At 41.2% G+C, this 17,144-nt stretch overlaps 2 protein-coding genes across 7 annotated transcripts; one reads left to right on the top strand and one right to left on the bottom strand.

Annotated features, from left to right (window-relative positions):
* Positions 1-853: 853 nt before the first annotated feature.
* On the bottom strand, positions 854-2,748 carry LOC108239288 (relaxin-3-like). 2 transcript variants are annotated; one of them, XM_017421911.3, is made up of 2 exons: positions 2,160-2,748; positions 854-1,593 (listed from the first exon to the last, which is right to left on the bottom strand). In XM_017421911.3, exons 1-2 carry the CDS (start codon positions 2,443-2,445, stop codon positions 1,304-1,306), a joined length of 576 nt encoding a protein of 191 aa, XP_017277400.2. In that variant the 5' UTR covers positions 2,446-2,748; the 3' UTR covers positions 854-1,303. The 2 variants fall into 2 exon arrangements, with proteins under 2 accessions (XP_017277400.2, XP_017277401.2); XM_017421912.3 differs by having other exon boundaries at positions 854-1,590.
* A 1,145-nt stretch (positions 2,749-3,893) lies between these two features.
* On the top strand, positions 3,894-17,118 carry rfx1a (regulatory factor X, 1a (influences HLA class II expression)). 5 transcript variants are annotated; one of them, XM_037978624.1, is made up of 18 exons: positions 3,894-4,062; positions 6,046-6,426; positions 7,040-7,149; positions 7,233-7,328; positions 8,325-8,422; positions 8,552-8,942; positions 9,710-9,885; positions 10,070-10,189; positions 10,384-10,517; positions 11,037-11,155; positions 11,628-11,734; positions 11,852-12,003; positions 12,376-12,473; positions 12,714-12,863; positions 13,298-13,506; positions 14,653-14,806; positions 14,893-14,938; positions 15,026-17,118. In XM_037978624.1, the coding sequence occupies exons 2-18, from the start codon at positions 6,066-6,068 to the stop codon at positions 15,184-15,186; spliced, it is 2,682 nt and encodes an 893-aa protein (XP_037834552.1). In that variant the 5' UTR covers positions 3,894-4,062; positions 6,046-6,065; the 3' UTR covers positions 15,187-17,118. The 5 variants fall into 5 exon arrangements, with proteins under 5 accessions (XP_037834552.1, XP_017277470.1, XP_024862930.1 ...); XM_017421981.3 differs by having other exon boundaries at positions 9,704-9,885; XM_025007162.2 differs by having other exon boundaries at positions 8,552-8,993.
* The last annotated feature ends 26 nt before the right edge of the window (positions 17,119-17,144 follow it).

The raw sequence follows: 17,144 nt of genomic DNA, 5'->3' as shown, positions 1-17,144 counted from the left end.
TTAATGACTTCCCTTATTAGTGATGCAGTGTTACTAAAGTGTGATCTTTTCATTTGTGTTTCTCAAGTAAATTTTACAGTACATTTATGATTAAAAAAACAAGAAGTGTAGTTAGACTTGTGGACCTTCGGTTCCTGCACTGAATGAACATACATTCATGGAAGCTGGACGAGGCAAATGTGTTATCCACAGACTCTGACACGTCACAATTTGAATGAATTACAAATAACTTGTTGTAATATCAACACGTTTTGTCGTGTTATGTTAAAGTTATTTTTGTAGAAGTAGTATTATTTGAATCTTGATTGCAGAACATTTTGTTGATAATATTTCTCTTCAGCTCCAAAAGTATTTCAGATTTATGACTTTTAGCAGTGACACTATTAGTTGATCAAAGATTCTCAATATTTCTGTCAAAAGTCTTTTTTTAAATAAGTTTATTATTTGTGATACATGCTCCTGTGTCATTTTATAAAGGATATATCTTCTTAATTAACGGGTCCTTTGTTTCCAGACTTAACTGGTTGGCAAGACTTTAAAAGGAACATTTGCTTGGCTGGTTTGACGCTTTTTCCCTCCTTTGTTTGTTTTGGCCTGGGTTCCCAAATCCGTTGAGTTTTGTTTGTGGATATTGTTTCTATTAACAATAATTCAAAACACTGTATTTGTCTGGACTCCATGTTATGTGTCTTTTAAGTCACTTTTTGACACACGGACCACAAGATATTTAGGGGCTCGTCCGGGATCTCGCACCCAAAACAAGAATCATAATCCTAGAAAGTACATGTGATGAATATAACTTTTGTAATTAAAGTAAAAAAAGACAATGCAATATGTGTATAGGTAAGGCATTTTAGTTTTATGACAGGTTTGTTGCTCATCTGAATTTCTAACATCAACCAATCTCTGTTATATGAAACAAATACAAAGTATGAAAAAAAGAAAACTCAGTTGATTTTTACAAATGAGATTAGACCTTCTTAAACATGAGTGACATTTTATGAAGTTGTTAGAAAATAGTTTGAACAAACAACTTATACCACCAAGTTCTCAACAGTTGCATCAGGACAAAAATAAAAACAAAACACATATCACAGTTATTTATCTACAAACAAAAATGATGTCCTGGACATAAAAACATATAAAGATTCACCCAATAATGAAACGTGAAACACCACAAACAGATTCAAGTTCTTGGGAATTGGAAGTGAACATAAATGTGTGTGTGCATATTTGTGTGATGGTTTGTCAGTGTAAAAACACTGTCTGCCAGCGCGTGCATTCAGATCTCGTACATCAGCTCTCAGCACAGGGAGCTAATCTCACTTTTGCTGCAGCCCCACTTGCAGCAGGCGTTGGACAGACCCACCACGACGTCCCGGCCTTTGCGGTCAGCTTTGCGAAGAGCTTCCAGGATCTCGTCGGTGATGAAAGAACGCGCAGATCTGCTGAACACTCCCTCCTGGTTGTCTCTGGTTGTTGTGAAGCTGAGATCCTTGTTTCTCTGAAGGAGACTTTCCACGGCCAAGTTGGGATTCAAGCCCTCTGAAGACTCGTCTTGGTGGGAGCTGAACGGGTCCTCTGAAACATCTGCTGGCGAAAAGACAAAAACTGGTAAATCAAACATCAGACAATCCTTATTCTTTTCTTTCTGAGAAAAAAAATAAAAAAAAATTAAACAGACACTTGTTCATCATCTGTATTGTCATTAAAGATTTGTAGATGGCATAATTCAAGAACGACAAGTCTCAGATTTGCTGTCAGATTTACCTATTTATAGGGAAATAGGAAGTAATTTTGTAAGTCTAAAGCTATATACTATATATCTGACAAGTTCAATTAATTTTAAATCTTAACTAAGCCAGTTCCAGCAAACAACATGGGAAAAATGTGATTGTTTGTATTCTTTCTCTATAGTAAAAATACTTACAGGCCCATTTTCTAAGCATTTGATTTACCTGAAAATGGGCAAAAATGTCCGTATATTCCAAGTTAGAACCAAATTGTTCAATATAATGTTCATTATGAAAGTTGCATTAACCCTGATTACTTTAAATAAATCATAGGTGGATGAAAAAAAGGTATAATACAATAAATTTTAAAGTAGCAAATCCTATTATGAAACAGAGAAGGTGGAGAGGTAACACCTTATGTCATACCTGGACTCCTGAGTGACCGTCTCCATCGTGAACCTCCACAAGTGAAGATGACCGCCCGAATGAACTCTCGGCCGCAGAGTTTCACGCCGTATGCTGGATCCTCCATGGGCTGAGCCTCAGCCACAATCAGACACGCAACCAGAACCACAGCTTTCCACATGGTGCCCACAAGCAAATAAAGCAAGGATAAAATATTCAAAATCAGAGGTGATTCCGTCTCCCTGTTTGCATGAGCTGTGACTCTACAAGTGACCCAGGGGTGGTTTATAAAGGAGATTGGAGCCATGCATGGCAGACATCCACTCTGCGCATGCAGGCCTTTTCCAGCAGAGAAAGAGATTCTGAAGAGAGATACAGTGAGAGACCTTTATGGAAACAAAAGGCCGTCCAAAGGTGGCCTAATCGACAAACGTGATGGAAGCTTCTGTGATCCGTGTGTCAGCTTGTGATGTTAATTTGTCCCCTTTAGTGTCCCTCAGTGTGATGTTTCTTCAGGTCTGTGTAAACTGGATTTAATAAAACATTTCATAATCATCAGTGCACACAAAACATTGTATGCAAGATTGCAAACGGTGAAAGAAAACTTGACTGGCAAGTTGTTTTATTGTGTTTATTTGGAAAAAAAACAAGAAATATTCCTCATCTTTTTTTTTTTAATTAGAAATAGTTCAAATCTGATTTAGCTCTATAGACACCACTGACTAGTTTGATCAGTGCAGTAATTGATTTCACAGGTTCCTAAAGGAAGAAATAGGCCTATAGTTTATTTTGGAAACAAAAAATGTGCAAATATGTTAACAACATGACTTAGCCTGAAAATTAAATGTTTACTGACCATGTTTACCATGATAAGATTTACGACTACATTGGTTTTGCCATCTTTAATTCACACCTGATTGCATTGGTTTTCTTTTCTGCAAATTACCTTTTTTGTTAGCCCTTTGCCAAAAGGTGAACAGAAAGGCCCCGAGACAGGTCCAGTGACATTTTCAGAAACAGATAACACAGAGGTCCTATTATGAGTCAGTAAAATATAAAACACATTTTTATCTGCATTCACACAGTCAAAGGTTGCTCATTTAGAAAACTACAATGGAGATGGTGAATCTGTAATTAATGCAAGGATAAAAACCAGACAAAATGGCATTTTGGGAGAGTGACCACCCTGACACTCATTAACGCACAGCTATGTTGAGGTCATTGGAAAGCGTTTAATAAAGTACTATGACTTACTATGACTTAGTGCTTTTTTTTTTGCAACTCCAGCAATGAAGTGAGATATATTTATTTGCTAGAAAAAACAATAGTGTGTTCACAATATTTGCAATATAAATCAAGGGAATGCAGGAAGTGGGGAACTTAATAAACTGCAGTTGTTTGACGTTTATCAAATAAGTGAAACAGTCGGAATCTGACAGTTTTATTGTTAAAGAAATAGACTGGAGTATAGTTTTAGCATGTCCTGATAAAACCAACTTGCTTAATACGTGTAGGTAATAATTCTTATGACAGCTTTTATTTCACTATCAGCTGAATACTGCCTGTAACAGGACATGTCTATTGTTTTTACTGGTACATTATCCGCCATAGTTGTGAACATACAAATGGGCGTGGAAGGCTTTGTAGTTAAAAAAAAAAAAAAAAAAGCTAAGGGGGCACTGTCACTTTAAGACTATTTGGCAGCCCTCAGCCAATCAGAGTAAAGAAGGGGGAGGAAGGGGAGCGGGTGGGTAGCAACAGTTGCCCTGGTGAGGACGAAGCGCCATAGCCACGGTAGCCCTGGCGACCAGAACCCAGCAACGAGAATCAACAACAACAACTGAATCCGCCATAAAAAAAATAATAAAAAAAGATAATTTATCAGTGGGGGGGTTTGCACGCGGAGCCAGAGGTGAAGCGTTAGGTACGTAGAACATTTTTATTCTCGGACGCCTCAGTTGAATTGTGCTGTGTTTTCCTTGTTGTTTCAGTGGCCATAACAGAAGCAACTGCCTCCCAGCGAGGTTAGCCGTAACGTTAGCCGTTGGTCCGATCCCACGTTAACTGCGTTTCGTGAAATGCGGCGGTGATTGTGTATGCAGTCTCATTGGAATGACACGGAGTCTTGCCTGCCGTGACGACGCAGCCCCAGATGCATAGGCAAGCAGCAGGCCGTTGTTATGGCGATGTCAAATGCAAAAGGTACAAAATGGCGGTTGTTGTAGAGACCAGTTAGCTTGCTGCTCAAATTGCCTTGCATCAGTACTGTGTCACGACATGCTTGTGCCCGGCACCGCTTCCAGCTAACGCGATGAAACCCCACGATTTTAATGTTCTTCATGTTTTCGGCATATAATGTACATTGGAAGGGCTTTTTTTTCCCCCCTTTTAACCACACGAGGTTGTGCCATTATCCGAAATACAGCGGTTAGATGTCGCCCCATACCTAAAAGGCATATTAAGTTGAGACAGTCTGGCTGAAAGGGGTTGCCCTTTGCGGTTTGTGTGATCGCTCAGGTGTTGAAGGTGTTTGGACAATCAGTGAAATTAGAGCCAGCTGTGGCAGGTGGCGGACATTTAACGCGGAAGGGGCGTGGCGAAGCAGGGCGTTCAGCAGGTGCTCGGCAGGTCTGAGGGAAGTTCGCCCTCTTTATAGGTCGTTTTAACAAATTAATTACCATTTTTAAAGTGTAACAAAGTTTTATAAGCGCTAATAGACACGTAAATTAAGGATAAATACTCAAACTTCAACGGAATAACACAAAATGAGCAACAACTATTCTGTTACTGTAGTCAGTTATTGTTCACAATTTAATCAATATAGCATTTCCAGTGGACAACAAATCTTTAATAATTAATGCTTACTTCAATATACAGAAACAGCAGCTGTTATGAGTGCAATGTGTGTGCTGAGACTTTTATTATTTCTTTAACAATTAAAAAAAATGCAAGTGTATTTGATGGATTTCGGGGCAACTTTTTGCAAGTTTTTGCTGCTGTTTTTAGTCAAAGGGGATTTTTGAAGGCTCATGAAGTACATTATGGGAAATGTTTGTGTATTTACAATGCATCAACACGTCCTTGAAACACACTGGTGCAGTATTTATGTGTACTCTTATTTAAAGTGTTTATAGAAAATGTTGAAGTCTGGGCAACATTTGGGTGCTTATGGTTGTAGCAAGACTATTTAAAACAAAATGCAATCAATTTATCACTGCTCTGTAGTGATCAGATTTTAAACCTTTCTTCTTTCATTTTATTGTTTCTTCCTTAATTAGTTACCTTCACATAGACCTTATTAAATTGTCTAATTCACTAGCCTTATAAATACATATTTAGGATTTAGCACAGATTAAACTTTTGTGCTCTACATGTAACTATGTCTGACGCAAAGCATGAAAACAGGAAGACATACGGTGGATGTGGTAAGTGATTTTTCCCAACTCTTTCAACAGCTTTGAAAGGCTGAAGGTACTGTGATCACATTACAGGTAACAAGACACCAAAATACTGATTCCCTTCAATTGTTTCTCCCTCACAGCCTGTTTTTAGCTGCATCGCCCACAGGTCTGCCACACCAGTGCTGTAACTTACCCCTTATTCTTTAATTTGCATTGTGCGCTTGCAAATGAAAATGTCCCCAGCCGTGGTAAACGTTTGCCCACAGATTAGTTTTATTGCTGCCCATCTGCACTTGAACTTTCAAAACGTACTGTGGCAAGTAGTGTCATTTTATGGCTGTAACTCAAAATATAACTAAGAAGCTCTAGCTGTATGTTTTAGCAGTTTTCTTTTTCCTAATAGTTTGAAAAAAAAAAACCCCTCAGCTATATCGGTCCATCTGTGTTGGTTATTTAAAGCATCTTGGTGTTTACCAGCAGTGGGATATCTTGTGTTTTTTTCCTAGGGTGATTAGCAGTTCTTGTAATGGCCACCTCAGCCTACGTAGGGGAGATCCCACCAGCCGCTCAAACTCAGGGGGCTGCTGTTACCGTGACGCCAGGTCAACCTGACGCTGCCTCCACCCCTGCAACAACGCCTCAGTTTTTAGCAGAGATTCAGACTACCGTGGCCGCTCCCACTGTTGTCACACCCTCGGGCCAAACGACTCCTCCTGAACAGACGGCCGCCGTCACCGCTCAGAAGCCTGCGGCTGCGAGTCAAACCCAGCCCGCCGCACATGCACAGCCGGCTCAGACGCAGTATGTGACTGCAGAGATCCAGGGTTCCCCCACACAGACTGGAAATGCTCAAAGCACGCCTCAGTACATTGTTGTCACAGTCACAGGTAAAGACTGAACTTAACATACTGTTATATTATATAAAAGTCTTAAACACAGTTTAAGGATTGCCATGACCTGGGTGACTGAGAAGTGCTTGAATAAAAGCCAACAAGGCTTTTTTTTTTTCTTTTTAAAGTGTGTTTCAGTTTTCAGAACTGAAAACAGCTTTATGAATGAGCCTTTCTTTCTCAGTTTCTCTTCAAGGGCCTGAGAGAAGAAAAGGTCAATTGTTTTTTTTTATTTTGGAGCTTTGCACATCTGATTGAGACTCATACAGTGATATGACATATAAAAGAATTATTCATTTGATTAAAAACTAGTTTGTTTCTGTTATTATTTCTGAGAAATTTTTAAAATGTAACCATAAAACATAAAATAAAACAAAAGTAACTGTAGATTTCTAAGTCATAAAGTAATTTTTAATGTGAAGAGTTTTCTTTTTCCTGAGCAAATAAAGGGAAAACTACTAATTCAAAACATTTGACAGGTTGAACAGACAGAATCTCATCAGGGTAATAAAACTAAAATAATGTTACTTGCATGAGTTCAGTGAAGATATTTACATGAAAAGGTACAATGAAATTATTTGCATGAAAAGGTGCTGCCTTTATCTTTCAGAGGGTTCCCTTCACTCAAGTGACAGCGTGTCAGACTCCAGCCCTCCTCCAGCTGTTGTACAGACAGGAGTTCCTACACAAGTTGTTCAGCAAGTGCAGACAGCCCAGCAGGTAAAATACACGAATGCAGCATTAACTTGTTGGTTCTTTGGTTTTAAAACCTTTCTGTGCTGAGAGAATCTTCTTCTCAACAGAGGTCTGTGGTGCAGGCCACTTCCCAGATAACCAAAACTGAGCCGGGCACACAGCTGAGCGTCACCAATTTACAGCCTGTTCATATCACACAGGAAGTAAGTCATGCACGCACATAGACACGCCACAAAAGTTGTCTCTAAATTTGTAAAGTACAGACCATCAAGTTAGACTATAGTTAGAGACAGGACCGGAAACCGGAAGTTGAAACCTCTACAGATGAGCGCCCCCTGTAGGTCTAAGTCCCGCCCCCCCTTCATGTAAATGAAAGGGACATTTTCCTGGCTAAAAAATAAAAATACACTTCCTATAATTTTTTCGGGTGTTGATTTTTGTTGATTCACATAGTCCTTACCTTGCTGCTGTATGTTCAAAAATGCATTTTTTTCATAGATTTAATTTTAGTTACTTGAGGCTTAAAGTAAAGTGTCATGATACACACGGACAGTGTGACAGCCTGTTGGTTTGTTGGGATGGTCTGTAGGCAGGACGACAATACAGCCCCAATGTTCCTAGTACACAGACGCTGGCTCCAAAAATATAACATTGCAGCGCTAAAAGAGACAACATTCAGGAAAAGGTGGGGACACTTCGTCCATCTTTATTAATGCTGATGGTCCAAACAAGCAATTCTTTATGGCTTCATATAAAAATGTTATCTTGAGATTATCTCTGACACAAACAAACCTTTTACAACTTCGTCTCATTCTAGCTTGATACTAGTCAGCTCACTGTATTTATAGTCCAACTTGCCACCTTTTAGCTTCCCCTTTCTACAGACGTTCCCAAGTTAGCCAGGGATAGGAGACTAGAAGAATTGCAGCTTCAGCACCTGAAAGGAAACCCTCAATATCTGGCCTTGGCATCAAGAGACTACATGGACTACAGATGGCCCAGGCCACAGACAGCTTTCCTTTTCCAAGTAGGTTAGGGAAACAATAGAGGTGAAGAAGCAGAGAAATATTTGCAGTTTTCTATATTAAAAAAGAAGACCATACAAGAAGTTTAGGATGCTTGGTTGATGGAACAGTTAAAAAGATGTACCAACGTGTGCAAGGGTTTATTGGATGTCTGTGTGTGTGATTACTGTTCAGGTCCAGCAGCAGCTCACACCAGTGCCGGTGCAACACGTGTACACCAACCAAGTGCAGTATGTGGAAGGAGGGGACGCCAGCTACACCACAAGCACCATGTTAGAAAAAAACTGTCTCCAATCATATTTTTGAGAAATGTCCATAAAGAGAAATTTTTCTTTTGCAGATGTTGATTTGTCTTATAATTTCCTTTGTTTCTGATGCGTCTTTGTATGTCTCTCATCCAGTCGCTCCAGCACCTTCCCTTACAATGAACCCCCCCTGTACACCCAGACCACAGCTGCCCAGTATTACGAAGCTCAGCCAACTTCAGTCTCACAGGCATCTTCCCCTGGCACATCTCTGACCGTTTCTGTGACTGCTGGCACCACGGGCGGGGTGTCCATGTTTGTGGCCCAGCCCACGAGTGCAACGGGGGGCGGGGCCACCGTGGTGACCGCGGGGGGTACCACCAACGGTTCAGAGGAGGGGGCAGGCACCAACGGTAGCGCGGCGGGCAGCTACGTGATCCAGGGGGGTTACATGCTGGGCAGCAGCAGCAGCAGCAGCAGCAGCAATGGAGGGGCAGCTGGGAACAGTCAGAGCTACTCACACACCGCCCGTGCCTCCCCAGCCACTGTGAGTATTACAGAGGGCGAGGAGAGTAGCGTGCCGTCGGCAGACAAGAAGGTATGCAGAGGTGCCAGGCGCAGGAGTTTTTTCTCGTTCTGTTCTCATCCACACAAACCTTCGGTGGCGCACACTGATGATGTCATAGTGGAGTTTTGTCAAGTGGAAAGCACAATTTAAAAAAAATTAAATAAAAAAAAAATGCATTGCAGAAAAAGCTGAGGATGAACTAATGAGTCCTGACCACAATTAAAAAGTGCAGGAAACAGTAGTTTTATCAAACTGTGATTTCCTCCTCAAAGAAAACAAAACCATGACCTCATCATTTTCATGTCATTGCAGTGCATGCGATGAGGGGCATTTAAAAACTGCTTGAAATGCCTCAACACGATACTGTTCATTCCAAATTCATCATATTAGGTCCCATATGATAATATTAATTAAAATGTGTTCAGCAGACATCCCATCAGTTTTTCCAGGTCATTGATTCATTGCATACCAAAGTTGTATGCCACGGCACGCAAACAGATGTGTTTTCATTCTGGAATGGTTTACCAGCTATAAGTACGAGTGGATTTGTGTTTGTATGGTTTATTTTTAAGAAAACGTGTGTGATTATGTGTGTGCATGCACTTTATAATAATCTTAACATGTGTAATGTGTTTGTTAATAAGCATGTACATTTTGAGCAGAATGTTCTCACTGATACCTGCAGTATTTCTAATCGCGCCAGCTTTCTTCCTCTCTTTTTCCAATTGCCTGTGTGTCAGGTACAGTGGTTGCTGGACAACTATGAGACAGCTGAAGGAGTCAGTCTGCCACGTTCCACCCTTTACTGCCACTACCTGCTGCACTGCCAGGAGCAGAAACTTGAGCCCGTTAATGCTGCTTCTTTTGGGAAACTCATCAGATCAGTGTTCATGGGGCTTCGCACGCGGCGCCTGGGCACTCGGTAAGATCGCCAGACACCCAGGCTGATGTGCAGAGATCTGTTAGACCATTTTTACATATGATGATGATGATGATGATGATGATGATGGGGCACCTGTTGTTTCAAATGTGACTAAAAGCTACACAATCTCTTTTTACCAAATTATTTGTTTTCTAAAAAAGTACATTTTATCTTCTCCTACTAGGGGTAATTCTAAATACCACTACTATGGGCTGAGAATCAAGGCAGGCTCTTCTCTTCTTCGTCTGATGGAAGACCAGCAACATCTGGCCATGAGGCAGCAGCCATTCTCGCAGAAACAGAGGTATGACCGAAAACGCACACTCAGGTCACATCTTGCTTGTCATGAAACCACTATGGCCATCCAGCTGTTCTCCTGAATCCATGTCCTTGTTAGTTGTGTTATTGAATCTTGTTTTATCTTCTGTTGCACGATTATTGATCATGTTTTTACTAGATCTAAATGTTCGATGCACTTCTTTCTGTTGTTCCTTTTAGATTGAAGCCGGTGCATAAAGTTGAGGGAATGACCAACGGCACAGCGGCAGGATCAGGACAGCAGCAGCAACAGCAGCAGGGATCAGGACATGTGGACATCAGCACCCAGGTCCAGCAGTACCAGCAGTTCCTTGGTGAGTTCACTTTTATAAAAACTTATATTATGTATAAATCTACTAAATGTCAATTTCAAATTTAGGCATCTTATTAGATTATACTAATAATGTTAAACGTATCATACCAGCCAAAGGGTTTGACCAACAGTTCAGTTTGATGTATATCTGTTCCAATAACAGTCGGCACCTGTAGGACAGTAATTTAATAAAATGGGCTCCGGTCTGATTATATCTACCTATGCTTTAATCTTATGGCAACAATATTTAAAAGTCAACTCATTTTACAGAAACACACACATACCCAAGAGTTGGAAACACTTTGTGTCATCTAAATGTTAGAGAAAACTGAGTCAGAAGATGTTCTGAATTTGTTGAACCTGCTTTGGAGTAATGGCCCCTGAATCCTTGTATTTTTTATCCAAACAGATATGCACAACCAGGTTTTTCAATATTCCATGCTCGGTCAATGTAAACCCACTCAGTGTTGTTTAGATTTAATGTGATTTGTTTCTAAAGTTGCTTCTTGTCTTTCTCCAGATGCTTCCAGAGCCCTCCCAGAGTTTCCGGATATCGATCTGCAGGGGAAGCCTCTGCCAGAGGGGATTGAACTCGAGCACATAAAGAGCTTTCAGCTGCTTTACAGAGAACACTGTGAGGTAAAGGAAAAAAGTTTGTTGCACTCACATAGGGGTGACTTTACTGTGTTGGTGACATTTACCCCTTTTTTCTGCCAACTTGAACCCAAATATTGTTTAAATAAATGGGTGTAGTCATCCATGAGGCCAACGCAAACAGGCCTTTAATTCGAGTCTGACTGATGGATGATGGCTTAAAACAATTCTGGCACCCAGAGACTCTATTTGAAACAAAAAAATACACGAGTGAAAAATGGTAATACATTTTTCCCACAAGTTATATTGTGATTTGTTAGGATTACCCTTTTTGATATGTGCAATTTTCATTTTTCTGTATTTAAAAATGATTCCTCGTACAAACTTTTGTCCAATCAGCTTTTATGAATCACATTCTGGCTCCACCGCGTTGCTTTTTTTAATAATCTGCTTTTCCTTCATCATTCATGATCAGCTGTTGCTGTATGAGACATTATTGCTGTGTTTTTTTTCTCAGGCCATAGTGGATGTGATGGTCAACCTGCAGTTTACGTTGGTGGAGACTCTGTGGAAGACCTTCTGGAGGTTCAGCCAAAGTCAGGCCGGAGATGCCACCATGGCTGTGTGAGTTCTTTTTATTTGCTGTAGGCAAACAAATCTGATTCGGCCCGCACTAGAAGGAACAAAAATGTCTCCTTGCAGTGACAGGATCATTGCCTTATTAACTGTGTGTTTTGACAGTCACGATGAGTCAGAGAAGCGTCTCCCGAAATCCTGCCTGGTGTTGCTGTGCAAGTACGAGCCAGTGCTGCGCTGGAGCCGTGACTGTGACAACAGCCTATACCAGAGCCTGGTGGAGATCCTCATCCCTGACGTCCTCAGACCCATCCCCAGTAAGGCTCTGCAGGAAGTAATACGTTAGGAAACAATATAGATTCCTGCTGAAGCCAGTTCATCCATACTTAAAATATGCTTTTTTCCAGTCCTAACTGGAGCTTATCATATTTGTCAGATTGTACTTGAAACATTTCTATGACTTCTTTAATAGATTGTAACAAGCAAAACATATTTTCTGTATTGTGCATCCAGTTTTTTGCTGTGAAAGCTAACTTACTGGCATTTACACAGATTTTTTTTTATCACTGCAGTGTTGTCAAAGACATATCTACATCCACATAATTTGGGCAAACTGGAGTTTTAAAAAAAAAATTATTTACAGAACTATAAATATTCTTGAGTAAATTTTGACCTCTCGCTTCTTCCAGGTGCCTTAACTCAAGCCATTCGAAACTTTGCCAAGAGCCTAGAGAGCTGGCTGACTAACGCCATGATGAACATCCCCGAGGAAATGGTTCGCATCAAGGTACTGTCCTCTTATAATAACTTGGATTTGAGAGAGCAGTGTGGTTTTAGGTCTGAAAGTCAAAAATTAGATTATTCAAAATTTACAAGGTGAAAGGAAATAAAAGCAGCAACAAATTCATTCTCATAAATCAGCTTTTCCTGCATTAAAACAGCCAGATTAGACAATTCTGTTATTTAGAAGATATTTTGACATGTTATTTATGTCTGAGCCGTAATTCTCCCCCATGTTCTTTCTCAGGTGACATCAGCCAATGCATTTGCCCAAACGCTGCGCCGCTACACCAGCCTGAACCATCTCGCCCAGGCAGCCCGCGCTGTTCTCCAGAACACGGCTCAGATCAATCAGATGCTGTCTGACCTCAACCGCGTCGACTTTGCTAACGTCCAGGTTGGTTTCATCTTTGGATTTCAGAGGATGTGTGTGTGCATGACTTTTAGTGTCAGTGCTTGAGAGTCTTGCAGATGTTTTTTGTGTGTGTGTGTGCAAATGCAACTATTTCTGATGTAGGTTGTGGTTTCATTGAGGTTAGCTATGACTTCTGCAGCCAGTTTCAGTCATTCTGTTGTACATGTAACCTTTCAAACCAGGAAACCGTTTGTCTTTTTCTCAGAAGCCTTCTTTTAAAGCATTAACACAGAACCCAGTGTTTGATTTAAATCCTAATCAAACGTTTGTCTCTGTATCTGACTGTAACCCGAGGTCTCTTTTAAACGGATTCTCCAAACAAACATGAAGCCACCTTTCTGCCCTCTCCAGGTAAAGCCAATGCCAGGTATGACTGCCTGATACTGACATCTTTATGTCTCGATCACCCTCTGCAGGAGCAGGCTTCATGGGTGTGCAGGTGTGAGGACCGTGTTGTCCAGCGGCTCGAGCAGGACTTCAAGCTGACCCTCCAGCAGCAGAACTCGTTGGAGCAGTGGGCCGTGTGGCTTGACGGCGTGGTCTCCCAAGTCCTGAAGCCCTACCAGCACAGCCCTTCTTTCCCTAAAGCTGCCAAACTCTTCCTACTGAAGTGGTCCTTTTACAGGTACAACAGGATTGAATTGATGTTTATGTTGCTTGTTGATGTTGGATTCTGAATTTGAGCCAAAAGCTTCAAGAACTCGATAAAACAAACATATTACGTGCTTTTTTTTCAGTCACCAAATAACTCCCAGTGTAGATGTTTGCATTTGTTTTCAGCGTATGTCTTGTTTAAAGAACATTTGAGATCAGTATTTTAATAATCCTAGTCTTGGACAATGTTTTCAAGACCTCAAATTCTCATGTTTGCAGATGTAGGATGTGAAATCTTTAAATACTGAAATGCCACGATAGGTTTGTCATTGTGGTTAAAAGGTGATGACCCCTGGGAATAACTTGCTGTTTGACTGCTTCTTTTGAACGAGTTTCTGTTCCTTTCCACTATTAACATGTTTCAGTTTTCAAACTCTATTTCACTACTGAAAACGACAAAATCAAGACTTACAGGAATGCAGTCCCTACGTCTCTAGCTTAGCATCCCTAAGAATCTTGTCACGGAATGTAAAGAAATGAGAACAAACCACTTTAGTTTTTCTTATCTGTCTGAATGTTAAGGTGGTGCAGCCAGGCCTGAGATTTTAAAAATGGATCCATCAGCGTGAGACAGGAGTTACTAAATGAGGAGTTAGATGCATTCCTGTTGAGGCTCATCATATTTGTCTCATTTGTGCCTCCTGATCTCCTCCCTCTTCCGGCCTGAGACCCAGAAATCAACCTGCAACGTATTTTGATGAACGTCTCACTTTGTAGCGTGAGTTTGAAGTGAGAGGAAGCTGCAGGAGGAGCTGTGAGGAGGGCAGGTGTATCATCTAAAGAAAGCATGACACATTATCTCATATTGTAAACTGACTGTTAAGTAAATATGCATGTAGCTATGAACACCTTTCTGTTCATCTAACCCTCAGTTTGTTAAACGCCTGCACCCCGGTTCCTCTTACCTCCAGTCTGTTGTTGTGTTCTCTGCTCAGAATCCCGTTGGGAGGGTCTGAGATGTTGTGACAGAAGCTGAGAATAGAAACTGAGGATGTAGAAATGAGGAAATTAGACAATGGATGTGTCATAGTATCACACCGAGACATATTACTTCCCATTTTTGTTTAGAGAATTGATATCCGTGTGACGGGTTTTTCTCTCTACCCTCACTCTTCAGTTCCATGGTGATCCGAGACCTGACCCTGCGGAGTGCAGCCAGTTTTGGGTCCTTTCACTTGATCCGTCTTTTGTACGATGAGTACATGTACTACCTTATAGAGCACAGAGTGGCTCAGGCTAAAGGAGAGACTCCCATTGCTGTTATGGGAGAGGTACCAGTAACCACACGCACTGACATAAACACAAATATTACAATAATAGAAGCCGTATTTAATCTGTCATTTCCTCCTGCCATTAGTTTGCCAGTTTAGGTCGAGGTCTGAACACACTGGATCCCGACAAAGGTTTGTGCTTTTTCTGCCCGATCACCAACACCGACTACCATCACTTTCCAAGCATTAGCCATAACCACCTCCATTTTTCAACCACAGAAGAGGAAGAGGAGGAAGAGGAGGAGAGCGAGGAAGAAGGCCAGGAGCTGTCCCTTCCCTCTGACGGCACCGGGCTCGGAGAGGAGTCTCTGGAGCCGCCCGCTAAGTTAGCCAGAACTGATCAGCGAGTCCTCTTCACCACCGGCTCAGCTGACAACTAACCAGTGACACATATGTGCTGCTAATCTTCATCTCACACACACACAGATGTACAAAGAACACTTATTTATACATTTGATATATGTAAATAGATCTTGTCGATGTTTGTGAACACTCTCGCTGCAAGCTGTTGTTTAAGCACACGCGGTCAAAACACTCTCGGTCATTAACTGCTGCTGCCTGGATGGGCACAACCACCTGTTGACACCTTTCATTTACACCACCATCACTGTTACTGCAATCTGACGTGGCTCCAGAAACCAGACTTTTAAATACAAAGAGAACCACAGAACATTTTAACCCTCAGTTGTATGATTCTGTAAAAAAACAAAACAAAAAAGAACTAAAGCCAGGCATGTTTAATTTATGTCGTTCCGTTGCAACCTGTTGCCTCACTGAGAAAAAAGACCCTCCTGAAGTTTTCACTGCCATATGTAGGTGGTCTTGAAATGCTGCAATGTGTGTATAGAGGTAACGTCTCCAGGAGGAGGGTGCAAACGGGAGCTTGAATTTAGTTGTTACTCGTGTGTGAAACGCAACGTGAAACTAAAGCGAGGAGAGATTTGTGAAAGACGACACACATGGGGGAGGTTTGGGGTGGGGTTCAGTGTGTTTGTGTGCTTTCTGTCTGCTGTTATTCCTGGGTGCTGATTGGATGTGCATTTCCACGTTTGTGTGACTGTGAGTCATGCAAAGTGTTTCTGTAGATACTTTCTGATATATGTTTGATTTAGGAGGTGCGCGTCGATGCCCTCTTTGGTTTTATTTGCCTGTAAAGGAAAAACGTGTGTTTTTTGGAGTGCCTGCCGCAGCTGCTACACACACTTGTTAAAAAAAAAAAAAAGAAGCTTTGGTTGCGGATTAGGGACTCCCGTTAGTTGCTGCAAAAATCCTCACTCTTTTACTGAAGCTTTGATTTCACGAGAGAGGTACTGTACGTGTCACGTTTTATGTTTGAAGTGCTTTAATCCTGTCCTTTTTTTAAGTTCCTCTGTGGCCTCATTCTCCTTTTGAGACATTATTTTCTTGCCTTCTTCCGAAATGTTTTCCCACTTGTGCCAAACCGGTTTACTTTGATCCCAGACTCTTGTGATTTTTAGATTCTCCCTTTGTTTTTTTTCGGAGGCCTGTGCCTGAGTAAGAACGGTGATATATTCTGCTGTAAATTTATCCACCTTTTTTGACCTTGCGTTGTCACTAAGTGAACCTCTTGTGCAGTGTACGGTGCCGTGTCGTCACACATTGTAAGCAGCATTCGTGTCCATGATTGGTTTGTGATTGTACGTTCAGTTATCGATCCTCTCTCATACCCGATAACCCTCACCACAAACAGGCCTCGGCCCAGCCTCTTTGCACACGTCGACTCTCGTCTTTAAAACTCAGAAGGAGTTATCCGAAGTGTTTCTCGGTTTCTTTGAAGTGAGGTGGAGGCGTCAGAAGACATGTAAATATCTCGTATTGCTCCATGCAGTTCAGAGAATTCGGTGAGAGGTGAGAAACCCGACAGCTTCTTCTGCACGGTCCTCCACCGCCTTTCATCTCACCTCCCCTCTCAATGGCTTGTTTTGCTTCAGACATCCTTATTCTTAAACACTTGTCATCAAAATTGGTTGGTATAAACATCTCATTTTGAATTGTTCGATACTTTTGTCTTCAAACCAGCACATTATCTTAGAAAATGGAGTTCAGTGCTCCAGTTTTTTTCATCTCTGTCACACAACATGGTTTGAACAGTGAACATGTTTAGTCATTTTTATAGCGTGTTGTTTCTAATGTACAAAACAAATTGAGGAAAGAAAAAAAAAAAAGGTGTTTAGTGGCAGTGTTTTCTGAATTTGGTCTGCTATGAGTATGACTGTGCCTTTGGAGGTGGTAGAATGCAAATCAGATGTTTTTAATTTTAAAGATATAAATTAAAGAAGTTTTTAAAATTGCGCCTGCTTCTCGCTTCTTCTCTCGA

This window comes from Kryptolebias marmoratus, linkage group LG12 (assembly GCF_001649575.2).
Source record: "Kryptolebias marmoratus isolate JLee-2015 linkage group LG12, ASM164957v2, whole genome shotgun sequence".
NCBI lineage: Eukaryota > Metazoa > Chordata > Actinopteri > Cyprinodontiformes > Rivulidae > Kryptolebias > Kryptolebias marmoratus.
Note: the sequence above shows the minus strand (reverse complement) of the source record. Positions and strands in the feature narration are given on the sequence as shown.

What these genes read in the sequence shown, in the direction of transcription:
- LOC108239288 (XM_017421911.3), bottom strand. Translation starts at nt 2,445, where the DNA reads ATGGCTCCAATCTCCTTTATAAACCACCCCTGGGTCACTTGTAGAGTC. An exon ending in ACGGTCACTCAGGAGTCCAG is followed by an intron (nt 1,594 to 2,159) that starts GTATGACATAAG and finishes TCTTTTCGCCAG; the next exon opens with CAGATGTTTCAGAGGACCCG.
- rfx1a (XM_017421979.3), top strand. Translation starts at nt 6,066, where the DNA reads ATGGCCACCTCAGCCTACGTAGGGGAGATCCCACCAGCCGCTCAAACT. An exon ending in CCATTCTCGCAGAAACAGAG is followed by an intron (nt 10,190 to 10,383) that starts GTATGACCGAAA and finishes TGTTCCTTTTAG; the next exon opens with ATTGAAGCCGGTGCATAAAG. An exon ending in TTTACAGAGAACACTGTGAG is followed by an intron (nt 11,156 to 11,627) that starts GTAAAGGAAAAA and finishes TTTTTTTCTCAG; the next exon opens with GCCATAGTGGATGTGATGGT.